This window comes from Aedes aegypti, chromosome 3 (assembly GCF_002204515.2).
Source record: "Aedes aegypti strain LVP_AGWG chromosome 3, AaegL5.0 Primary Assembly, whole genome shotgun sequence".
NCBI classification, from domain to species: Eukaryota; Metazoa; Arthropoda; class Insecta; order Diptera; family Culicidae; genus Aedes; species Aedes aegypti.
The window spans coordinates 164260653-164273246 of record NC_035109.1 but is presented as its reverse complement, the minus strand read 5'-3'; the positions used below and the strand labels follow the sequence as shown (position 1 = coordinate 164273246).

Genomic DNA, 12594 nt, shown 5'->3' with positions numbered 1-12594 from the left:
TGATGATATTATTCGATATGCGATGCGGAAGAGGGAAGCTTCCGGGGATGAATACGTGGCGAAAAGACGTATGGTTGCTAAGGGAAAAGTGACCTACGCGGCCGTCCTCCAGAGCGGAAAAGCTGGCACGAGCCAAGCACCGCGATCAAGAGGACATGGCAACAAAGGAGAGGCCAACACCAAGCCTAAGGCCAAGAAAGCCAAGAAAAAGGAGCCACGGGTTAACCGGAACCAGGCAGTGCATCCACAGGAACCACGGGCGCAAGGCAACAGCAACCCGTGGATACGAGTTGGAAATAAGAAAAAACAGAGGAAACCTAAAACGGAGCCCAAGGAGAGCGCTACACCGAAAACAGCGAAACGTAGGAATTTAGGCGAAGCCCTCGTTATCAAAACGGAGGAAGCAAAATACGCCGAGGTTCTGAAGGCGATGCGAAGCACAGAGAAGCTATCGCCATTGGGCGCAGACGTGCGAAGCATAAGGCGAACTAGGATTGGTGAAATGATCCTAGTCTTAAAGAAGGACGCCAAGGAAAAGGGTGCAGTCTATAAGCAACTGGCACAAGAAGTACTTGGTGACGAGGTTGATGTAAGATCCCTTACTGCTGAAGCGACTCTCCAGTGTAAAAATCTGGATGAGGTCACCGATGCAGCGGAGGTCTCGGCTGCCCTCAAAGAGCAGTGTGACATCGACATAGCCAGTAAGGCCATCCACCTTAGAAAGGGCCCGCAGGGCACCCAGGTGGCGGCGATCAGGCTGCCGGTCGCAGAGGCCAACAAAGCGAAGAACTTGAGCATACTCAAGGTAGGCTGGTCGGTTTGCCGGCTGAGCATACAACAGCCTCCTGAAGTTTGCTTCAAGTGTTTCGGGAAGGGCCATAAGTCGTGGAATTGCAATGGTCCCGACAGAAGTAAGATGTGCAGAAAATGCGGCGCTGAAGGCCATAGGGCAAGCGATTGTAAGCAAATCGCTAAGTGCCTAATATGTGTCGACAGAGCAGACAACGGACACTTAACGGGCGGACCCAAATGTCCGGGAACAAGCGGAGTATCAAAGCAGCCAAAACGGAAGTAACACAGTTAAATTTAAACCACTGTGATGCAGCCCAGCAGCTGCTTTGGCAGTCAGTCTCGGAAACCAAGACTGACGTGGTGTTACTATCGGACCCATACCGCATACCAGCCAACAACGGGAACTGGGTGGCGGATAGGTCTCAACAGTTAGCAGCTATAGGGACGACAGGACGATACCCAATCCAAGAAGTAGTCTCTAGCTCAAATGACGGTTTTGCGATAGCAAAAATCAACGGCGTGTTCTATTGCAGTTGTTACGCGCCCCCAAGGTGGTCGATTGAGGAATTTTCCCACATGGTCGACAGGATGATAGCCGAACTAGCTAATCGGCAGCCAGTAGTGATAGCTGGCGACTTTAATGCATGGGCAGTGGAGTGGGGTAGCCGCTGCACCAATCAAAGAGGCCAACTATTGCTGGAATCCCTGGCCGCTTTAAATGTAGAGCTGGCAAATGTGGGTACAGTGAGTACCTTCCGCAGAAATGGTGCAGAATCGATTATCGACGTGACGTTTTGTAGTCCTAACCTTTTAGGTACCATGAACTGGCGCGTTGATGACGGTTATACTCATAGCGATCATCAATCGATTCGCTATAGTATAATACCAGGCGGGCGGAAGGCAGCGCGATGTAACTCGACCCAAGCCCGAGGATGGAAAACAGCGCGCTTCGACGGCGAAGTATTCACTGAAGCCCTGAGGCGCGAACGGAACACTCTGGACCTAAACGGTGAAGAGCTAGTTGCTGTGATATCACGAGCGTGTGATGCTTCCATGCCGAGAAAAGCCCCTCCTAGAGAGAACAGGCCGCCGGTGTATTGGTGGTGCGAATCAATTGCAAATCTTCGAGCAATCTGCCTTCGGGCTAGACGAAGAATGCAACGCGCACGCACAGAAGCACAAAGAGAGGAACGCGGTGCAGCATTCAGAGAGGCAAAGTTGGCTCTCAAAAAGGAAATCAAGAGTCGGAAACGGGCATGCTTTGAAAGCCTATGCGAGAGTGCCAATTCTAGTCCATGGGGTGACGCCTACAGAGTGGTAATGGCTAAGACCAAAGGAGCCATAGCGCCCCAAGAGAAATCGCCCGAGTTGCTGCGATCGATAATCGATGTACTTTTCCCGCACCATCCCATAAGCCCATGGCCCCCAGCGCCGTATGCGGCAGATGAAGAAGAAGAAGTTGCGAGAGTGACGAACGAAGAGCTGGCAGAAGTCGTGAAATCATTCGCGTCAAACAAGGCACCGGGACCCGATGGTATCCCTAATGTTGCCTTAAAAGCGGCAGTGAACACGGATCCGGACATGTTCAGAACCACGATGCAACGCTGCATTGATCAAGGAATCTTCCCGGATGTATGGAAGCGACAGAAATTGGTGCTACTACCAAAGGCGGGGAAACCACCAGGTGACCCGTCGGCGTATAGACCTATCTGTCTACTAGATACGACGGGCAAGTTATTGGAGAGGTTGATTCTCAACAGACTAGTACCGTATACGGAGAGTGCGGACGGCCTGTCCAACAACCAGTTTGGATTCCGAAAAGGTAAATCTACTCTGGACGCCATCCAGTCGGTCGTTCAAACAGCTGAGGTGGCAATCGAGCATAAAAGGAGCGGCATCCGTTACTGCGCGGTTGTCACTCTGGATGTGAAGAATGCGTTCAACAGCGCAAGCTGGGAAGCAATAGCACACGCGCTTCACCGCCTCAAGGTACCGGTGCAGTTGTGTAAGCTTCTAGAAAGCTATTTTGATGGTAGGATTCTACTGTATGACACAGAGGAGGGGCAGAAAAGCGTTCGAATTACCGCGGGAGTACCTCAAGGTTCAATCCTGGGCCCGCTGTTATGGAATGCGATGTACGATGACGTACTGAGGCTGCCCCTTCCGACGGGTGTTAAGATTGTTGGCTTCGCCGACGATATCACCCTAGTGGTCTATGGTGAATCGATGGAGGAAGTAGAGTTGACAGCAGCGCACTCTATTTCCCTGGTTGAGGAATGGATGAAGTCTAGGAAACTAGGACTGGCCCGTCACAAGACTGAGGTGGTGGTGGTCAACAACCGCAAGTCCGAGCAACGGGCGCTTATCTCGGTAGGTGATTGCACCATAGAGTCCAAACGATCCCTTAGGCATCTTGGGGTAATGATTGATGACAAGCTGAGCTTCGCTAGCCACGTTGAATATGCCTGTAAAAGGGCATCTACGGCTATAGCGGCGCTTTCGAGGATGATGTCTAACAGCTCTGCTGTAATTGCCAGCAAACGCAAGCTGCTGGCAAGCGTGGCGCTATCCATACTAAGGTATGGAGGACCAATCTGGTCAAAAGCGCTTAGAACGAACAGAAACCTAAAGCGGTTGGAAAGCACGTACAGGATAATGTGCTTAAGAGTAGCAAGTGCATACCGGACGGTATCTAAAGAGGCCGTGTGCATCATAGCCGGGATGACGCCCATCGGGCTCATCATCAAGGAAGATGCTCAATGCTTCAACCAAAGGGGTACCAGAGGAGTCCACGACACGTGTAAAGAGGAAACGCTCAGAAGCTGGCAGCAGGAATGGGATAACTCCACTAAGGGTAGATGGACCCATCGGCTAATACCAAATGTGTCAGATTGGTATGGTAGAAGCCATGGGGAAGTGAACTTCCACCTGACGCAGTTTCTGTCAGGACATGGTTGCTATAGACAGTACCTGCATAGGTTCGGGCACTCAGAATCTCCTGCGTGCCCCAATTGTGCTGGTGTAGAGGAAACAGCGGAGCATGTCGTGTTCGATTGCCCCCGTTTCATTGTTGTGAGAGGTCGCATGCTCACTACATGCGGAGGGGACACGTCCCCCGACAATATTATAGAGAGAATGTGTGCGGATGCCGAGTGCTGGAATGCAGTAACTACGGCTGTCACTCACATTATGTTAGAATTGCAGCGTCTATGGCGCGCCGACCAAGAGTTGGCTGCAGAGGATTAGCCCTGCCGAGGCTGGTCCCTTGTAACATTGTTTAAGTCGGCTAGGAGAAGCAGTTTGCCTAGGCTACTTCTGCTACACGTGTTGTGCTATATGCACTGATCCCTTCCCGAAGAAATACCGTAAGGTGGTTCCGGGGAGATGAGGGTCTGAGTCCAAGGGTCATGTCGATGCACTGTTCACCACTTGAGCAATTCTAAATGAATTGCTCAAGCACAGTGCATAGGCTGGTTTTAGCGGGTCGTCGTTGGTGCGTCATCCCCGCATTCCCTGAGTTATCTTCTCAGGGGATCTGTTTGCAGATTTCCCCCTTGTAAAAAAAAAAAAAAAAAAAGGCACTCGCCACCCGTATAGCCATGAGCCGGAACGTACCTGCCAGCTTCTCTCGATTGCGTTTGGTTATCAACGCTGCAGCCCATGCCGAGACTCCGTATCTCAGTATGGAGAGCGACGTAGATCTCCAACTGCTGAACCGCCTTGCAGTTGCTGACCAACACCACCACCGTTTGGTGATGAGCCAACTGCAGCTTGACTCCAGGTCTAGCTTCGAACGTACAAGAAGGCCTGCCAAGGTTTTATCAGGACGGAGGCAGTTTCCTCATAGTCCTATTCGCCGTCAGAGATGGAAAGTGGCGAACACTTCTTCTGAACTGGAACAAAAACAAATCCAAACGCTCCCGAGCGTCAGAGCACTGGCTTACTCGCATCTGTCGGCTCCCGAGTAACTGAATCTAAAAGTGATTCGCGAACGTGTTCGGAGCTGTTCAGAGTCATATTGTGCTTTTGGGAAAAAAGTTGCTTCCCCTCCGAGATTTATGGTTTTCAAGGGCTTTTGACTACAAACTAGTAGTTTACAGTCGATATGATGAATTTGTTTTTAAAAACCATAATAAATCAAACTTTGCTCGGTTACTCGCGAGTAAACGCTCCCGAGCATGTGGCTACTTCTTTTGACATGTTCTCCCGAGCAGACGGGAGCGGACTTACTCACACCTAGCCAGTTCCCGAGTCTGTGATGCGTTAGTATACACTCGTGAGCTGCTTCGTGATGCGAACTTTTCCAGCACTGTTCACCCTTTCTTATTCAGAGAAAAGTAGAGTACGCTGCCAACCCACGACTATTAGTCGACATATCCAATCCGTAATCCGTGTCCTGTCCGTTGTTCTGCGTTGTGACCAGCATATCATAATCAGGTTTTTACTGGTATCTATTAGAGATGGTCGGATCTCGGGTTTTGAAACCCAAAACCCGAACCGAACCCGAACCCGACGGGTTTGGGTCGGGTTCGGATTTGAAAATTTGAAATTTTTCGGGCTCGGGTTCGGGTCGGGTTTGAAGGCTACGAAATTGTCGGGTACGGGTCGGATTCGGGCTTAAAAAAGTCGGGTTCGAGTCGGGTTTGGGTCGGGTTTGGTGAGAATTGTGAACAGAGTAACAACCTAAAAGCTTCCCTATGCAACAGAAACCATGAATTTACTATCTTTTCAAACTCGGGCTTATTCGGGTTTTCCTTACAATTTTTTTTCGGGTTTCGGGTCGGGTTTGGGTTAACACAGCGAAAAATTTACGGGTTCGGGTCGGGTCCGGGTTTGCTTTTCAATTATTGTCTCGGGTTCGGGTCGGGTCCGGGTTAGAACAAATAAAATAAGTCGGGTACGGATCGGGTTCGGGTTTGAAAAATGTGAAACCCAACCATCTCTAGTATCTATCCTGATGTGCCGGTTGGCACTCCAGAGGGCTAAGGCACTTTGAAAGCGGTACCAGGTCACTTGTTGAAGGCTACTTGCAGATATGTGGTTTTATTTTTGTAGAGATTCAACTGAGCCAACTTCTGAACCTCCGCCACATCCTAGGTGACCAGACCATGCTTGAGCTACTGGTCATATAGATCAGACGCTCGGCCACCTCCCGAGGGAAGTGCTAAAGGTGGTATTCCATACAACTGTATGTATGAGTTTCGCTTGGAAAAGGTAAGAATCCCAAACTCCCACCTGGCACCCACCCACACTAGCTGATGTCAGAAGGGTTGTAGGACATTTCCCAGAAAGTCAAACCCCAGAACGACATTTCCCAGAATGACGTTCCCCAGAAACCCATTCCCCAGAATGGGACATTTCCCAGAAATCCATTCCCCAGAATGGGACATTCCCCAGAAAACCATTCCCCAGAAAAGGACATTCCCCAGGGCTGTTTGGGCACGTCAGGAGTTAATCATCAATGTTAACTTCCTTTTCCCGATCAGCCTAGATAGCCGCGTAGTGTCGGTAGCGGTTGTTTCAACTGGCTAAGAATTAACACTACGGACTGCCTGTTCCGGTGGTAAAAGTCCACCTCACAGGTGACCCCTAATTCATACGGCTTTAAGCTTACCGTGCCTAAGAATGAATGGTTAGTGGGGTCTAAATAAAACCTAGCCGCAAACGGAGCCTGTGGAGTTCCAGGACGCCCTCTACAGTATTATGCCCTTCCTGTGCTACCCGGAGCAATGGTGCAGGTGACCTTGTGTTTCTCCGAGATAATCGGTTGCCCTTCTTCAGTCTCAAGCCTGAGGCTAAATAAGGGTGGGATTATTAATACATTGTAATTAAGTTTAAATTTTCACCTATATGGTTTCGCATTATGCGTTTTATGCAGTGTAATCTGTGCTTTTCGCCTTTGGCGACTTTTAAGAGTCACCGATCTGGTTTTTGTTCGTTGCTGATCTTTTTCGTTCTGAGATTGCGAAAAGCTTAATCCTGCCTAGTTTGGGTAGTGGCTACGGCTAGGATAGCTTAGTTAGATCAATCTCCAGCATAAAATGTCAGCAACGATCAATCTTTGTAGACTCATGCAAATGGTACAGCTCAAGTGGCGCTAGTTCAAAAACCTTACTTTTGTGAACTTTTATCTAGGTAACCTAGTGGACCCAGTTTTTGCTACTTTCAGAAACATGAAATGGCATACTCGCGTGCCATGCCTCGTGCATGCGTGCTCGTAAATAGCGCTGACGTCGCCACACCCATTTCTGAGTTAACTACCAGAGATGTATGTGCTGTCACAATTGATATTTCTGTATGTGACCTCAATAGGAAATACGTCTTTCGTTTTGTGGTGTATTTACCACATGATGAACCATCCCCAATGGATGATTTCAAACGAGTTATCGTTCACTGTCTATGAAAAGGCCTTCTGCTGATTGTGGGCAGTGATGCTCATCACATCATCTGGAGCAGCTCAGATATCAATTTGAGAAGCTCCAGTCTGATGGAATGCTTAAGTAGTTCAAATCTTGGATTACTTATAGTAGGAAATCGCCTACATCTCTATATGAACATAAGAATGTAAATTCGCAGACTTTGCATTTGTTATACTCCACAAACTGTGAATTGGTTGTGACCAAATTCCATGGATTTTCTCCGTCCATTGGAAATCCTAGTGATTTGGTTGTCCCCCTTTCCGGTGAATTGGGACACAATTGTCCTTGCTTCGAGTGATCTCAAAATTGCTTGTCACTTTGCTTATAGGAAATGTTCCTCACAACTCCCTTCGCGGGACGAGTGGACGTCTGTACTTTACTGAGCCACCCCAAAGGTGGCTAAGTATTTAACAAATCTGTCAAAGCAGAATTGCAGTCGCTTGGTTACAACCTTAACTGGCCACTGCTGACTCAACTATCACATGGCAAATATTCAGTTTATTGATACATTTGTGTGCGATAGTTGTGATTCCGATTATGGAACTTTTTATCACCTGATATGTAACTGTCAAGTTCTCGCGTAATTGCGATTCCAATTGCTTGGTATTAAGTGAAACTGATTTCAGTAACCTGAATCTTCAGGACCTTCTGTTATTCTTAACCCGCTGTGGTAATGAGCTATAGGCTCTCTTTACGCTCATGCGTTTTGCAGTGCCCTTTTTAGGACGCTGTTCGAACCCATTGTGGTATGCACCTACATGCTCTTAATTCGCTTATGCGATTTTCCCTCTTCAAGGGACCCCACTCCTATTTTCTCCCATCTTCCCCTTCCCTTTCCTCTCCCATCGGGTAGATGATGAAATAGGCTCAAATATGGCGATGGCACAAATCTCCCAAATGGCGGGGAACGTGCCTCTGGAGCCGGCCTTCTGATACCTGATACCTGGGTCGGGTTTGGGTCGGGTTTGGTGAGAATTGTGAACAGAGTAACAACCTAAAAGCTTCCCTATGCAACAGAAACCATGAATTTACTATCTTTTCAAACTCGGGCTTATTCGGGTTTTCCTTACAATTTTTTTTCGGGTTTCGGGTCGGGTTTGGGTTAACACAGCGAAAAATTTACGGGTTCGGGTCGGGTCCGGGTTTGCTTTTCAATTATTGTCTCGGGTTCGGGTCGGGTCCGGGTTAGAACAAATAAAATAAGTCGGGTACGGATCGGGTTCGGGTTTGAAAAATGTGAAACCCAACCATCTCTAGTATCTATCCTGATGTGCCGGTTGGCACTCCAGAGGGCTAAGGCACTTTGAAAGCGGTACCAGGTCACTTGTTGAAGGCTACTTGCAGATATGTGGTTTTATTTTTGTAGAGATTCAACTGAGCCAACTTCTGAACCTCCGCCACATCCTAGGTGACCAGACCATGCTTGAGCTACTGGTCATATAGATCAGACGCTCGGCCACCTCCCGAGGGAAGTGCTAAAGGTGATATTCCATACAACTGTATGTATGAGTTTCGCTTGGAAAAGGTAAGAATCCCAAACTCCCACCTGGCACCCCCCCCACACTAGCTGATGTCAGAAGGGTTGTAGGACATTTCCCAGAAAGTCAAACCCCAGAACGACATTTCCCAGAATGACGTTCCCCAGAAACCCATTCCCCAGAATGGGACATTTCCCAGAAAACCATTCCCCAGAAAAGGACATTCCCCAGAATCGTTTTTACACGTTTTTAAAGAGTGGAAAAATAAATTTGGTTATTTAGATTGATTCAAATTCAAAGAAGCTTCAAATTCCGAACACAGAGGACAATACAGCCAAAATATAATTTTATGAATATCGTTATTATGAATCTCAAGCGAATAAAATCGGAAATGAGTTCTGCCCTCCTTGTCTCAGGCAAACCATCTAAGTGGCCGTCCATAAACCACTTGGTCATCTACGGGGGGCATGTTTGGTCAAAGACCACGTCCCATACGAATTACAAAACGTTTATACGCATAAAAGATCACGAAGGGGAGAGGAGGTGGTTTTGAAAATCCAAAATAAATGACAACGTCGTTCACCGGCATACCCAACCAAAATCTTAATGGGAAAATGCTGTTTAACACTTCACATGATTGTGCTACTGACGTTTCCCTGGATATAATTTCCCCGAATGCCACATCTCCCGTTTCCCCAAAAGACATTTCCCCGAATAACTCGTTTCCCCGAAAAGTGATGCAGTTCAAACAGGTGCAGAAATAAATAAATAAGGACGGGGTGCTGAACTATAATGAATGATAAGCAATTAAAAGAAGAAGATAATATAGATGATAACATCTTGCCAAAAATGTAGATGATGGTGAAACTCGAAAGAACCACCAATCAAGTGAAGAAGGATGCATATCAGATGACCGATTCATTCACTACTTGAAACACAAAAGGTTAAGACAATTATAAGAACTAAAACTTTTCGGGAACTAGGCTATTAGGGGAAACGGGTTGTTTGGGGCACTGGCATTCTGGGACTGGCATTCGGGGAAACGACTTTAGGGGAACCGATTATGATCAAACTTGACCCTAGCTATTGGATTTTTTTTCATAGTTATTTTTCCTTCTTTCAAAACAGGCTGTTCTTTCTAATTATATTTTTAAAGGGTGATTTGTAAAGTGTAATAATCCTTATATGTACAAAAAAAAATAATGGAATTTGTTTTTCTGCTTTCATAGCTTACGTAAGGGTTTATGGGGGAGGTGTGATATGGGTTTGAGATTACGTGCCATGCAATTTATTTTTATTTTTCATACAGAATATCTTACCATGGGAGGAAGGGGAGTTTAATAAACCCGAAAATCATCCTACATTCTTAAAGGACAGCCTCTAACCAAGCACTTAAATTCGCCCAAAAAGGCGAATTAGCGGGCTAATGGTTACTTGGGAATGGGCGGATGACAGAGGTTATGATCCGGCGGGTAAATGCTGGGGTTCTAATCGTGGACGATGGGATCCTATTAGACGGCAATGAACGCAGATGATCGTCGGGTAGACGACAATGTCCAGAGCCACTTAGCTTACGAGTAAACTACATATGTGATAATCAATTTTATAGTAAATCAATAGTTTATTCTCAAAGCACTATTCTTTTAACAAATCAGTACTTTGAGATTCTTTCTTAGTATTATGGTAAAAAATAGCACTGGGAACCATTGCTCCATTATCAGCTATACCGAGCATCGGTAATGGTTGCGGAGGGTTTTGAGCGTGATCTTATTGTTGGCTGTAGGTTGACTATGACTTTACTTCATAACGGTATATTCAGAACAAGCGAGGGTCTTTCGTAATTTATTACTCAATCAGGCTTTCATTCGACACCAAAGGTCATCCAGAATCTGGCTTTGTACTACCCTTATCTTCCATTTTGTGTGTGTTTTGCAGTTTTTCAGCTCCCAAAATCTCAAATGTAATTAAGTTGTTTCATTTCTTCTTTGCTTTCAGATCATCAGCTACGATTCTCCCCGTGGAGGCGTATCGGTCATTACGGAGAAAGGTGACACGACCACGTCATTCCTGCTAATTCAGAGCGCCCGGCCCTCTGACTCTGGACAGTATACTTGCAATCCGTCCAATGCCAAAAGCAAAAGTGTCACCGTGCATGTGTTGAATGGTAGGTACAATTATGGCACTCCGAATGGGCATTTGATTGGGCTTGGTATGGCACGGTGTGCTGAAACACATGTATTATCGAGTTGGTTTTTATACTACATCAGAGTAGAAACTATGTTCAATTTTAAACGTCAGATTTTTCATTCATGTTCAAGATATGTCAAATCGATCTTACAGCCGTTGCAATACATCAAAGATACTGTAGCTCTATTATTTCCCAATTAATCCGAATGTGGTGTAAGGCCAAAAAAAGGATTTTCTTAAATTTTCGCTGAGGAAGGAAGGATTTTTTAATATGTCGCAGGCTGGCTACAAAAGCTAGCTTTTAGGAAAAAAAAAATCGAAGGTCAATTCTAGTTCGATAATATAAATGTTTCAGCACACCGTGCTGGTCTGTACAAATATTTTTTCCATCCCCATGGTCATTGAGTGTAAGAACAGCTTGAGAGAAAAATTTGACAGGTGTTTCCCATTCTGTTTCTAGGGGAGTTCCCAGCAGCAATGCAGCGCGCGGGCCAACCGCATCATCGCACGCCACAGCATCATCAGCTTTTGGTGTTTCTGTCTGTTTTTATATCGTCGCTAGTGTGCTACAGGCTGGTCATCGGACGCGGAATGCTTGCCCCGACGTAGCCAGTTTTCTAGATGCCTACGCAACCCTAGTCATTAGACCGTTTCTGTTACTAACGCACACAATCTATCGAATACTGATCAATCAAATTACGAAATTCAATCATCGCCAAGGATGCAACATCGGTAGCAGTATAAGATCCCAATTGGTCCTGTTGGTGACACTGGTTGTGTCCTTTCAACCCTTGACGGTCCTTTCATTCCGATCCTTGCAGCAAACTGTTTCTTCCCTGTCACAGCGATGGCAGCACAGCCACTGTCGGAGGATATCGAGCCTAGGGTTGCTGGTCAAATCCGTCCTTCTGCGACGGACTATGGACACCATTACTCGAATACTCCGGGTGGTGCTACTTAATCTTAACGGACACACATTCGAGTTTGTGTTGAATCACTTGTGGAATCAAAGATTCGCAGTTAGATGAGAAAATTTTAATCTGTAGGTTAATCAATCATGTATGGTTATTGTAAATTCAACATTAACAAAACAGTATAATGCAAAAGAAACTTATAAATAAAATAAATAAATGAAATGTAGCCTAAGGTGATCTGTTATTCATAAGCTTTAGGTATCTATAACTAGAATCAATGAATGAGTTATTGAAACAAATCAAATTCATTTTCCAAAGGAAAGCAGCTATGTGAACGGCGGTAGGTATATTCTGAAAGAAACGAATACTGATTTAATTTTTAAAACCACGTTGAATCGTTATGGTAAAAGAGTATTGGTGATTGAGTGATATTTTCATATTAAAATTATTACGATGAAAAAAAGCAAAACCCGAGAAAATATAATGAACTATGAGAAATACCATAAAACAATATATGATAAATGAATGTACAAAATTATGGACAGTATATAAAAGGAAATAAACCTAAAACGTAAACAAACGGTTGGTTGCGAGAGAAATATTTGATCCGAAATTCATGAACTAAACATTGTTTTTGAAGAGCCACGTGCGGCTTAGGTATTGATCCACAACTTCCTGTTCTTTAAATTCTTGCCAAGGTTCTTAGTACAATTAGTGATTCATATGACGCCGTCATATGCATTTCCCTATCAATAAGGGAATCTGAATAATATACACCCTTCAGGCAAAACGACTCACTGTGCT

The 12594-nt window shown here is 45.8% G+C and overlaps 1 protein-coding gene across 4 annotated transcripts in view; it reads left to right on the top strand.

Annotated features, from left to right (window-relative positions):
• The window catches only part of LOC110679012 (zwei Ig domain protein zig-8-like), a 957706-nt gene extending 945336 nt beyond the window's left edge, over positions 1–12370 (top strand). For 3 of the 4 annotated variants that reach the window (XM_021852876.1, XM_021852877.1, XM_021852878.1), the window contains exons 8-9: positions 10685–10853; positions 11315–12370. In XM_021852876.1, the coding sequence (XP_021708568.1) occupies positions 10685–10853; positions 11315–11904 (759 nt within the window). In that variant the 3' untranslated portion in view covers positions 11905–12370. The remainder of the gene's footprint in view (positions 1–10684; positions 10854–11314) is intronic. The other variant, XM_021852879.1, reaches the window with a different exon arrangement.
• The last annotated feature ends 224 nt before the right edge of the window (positions 12371–12594 follow it).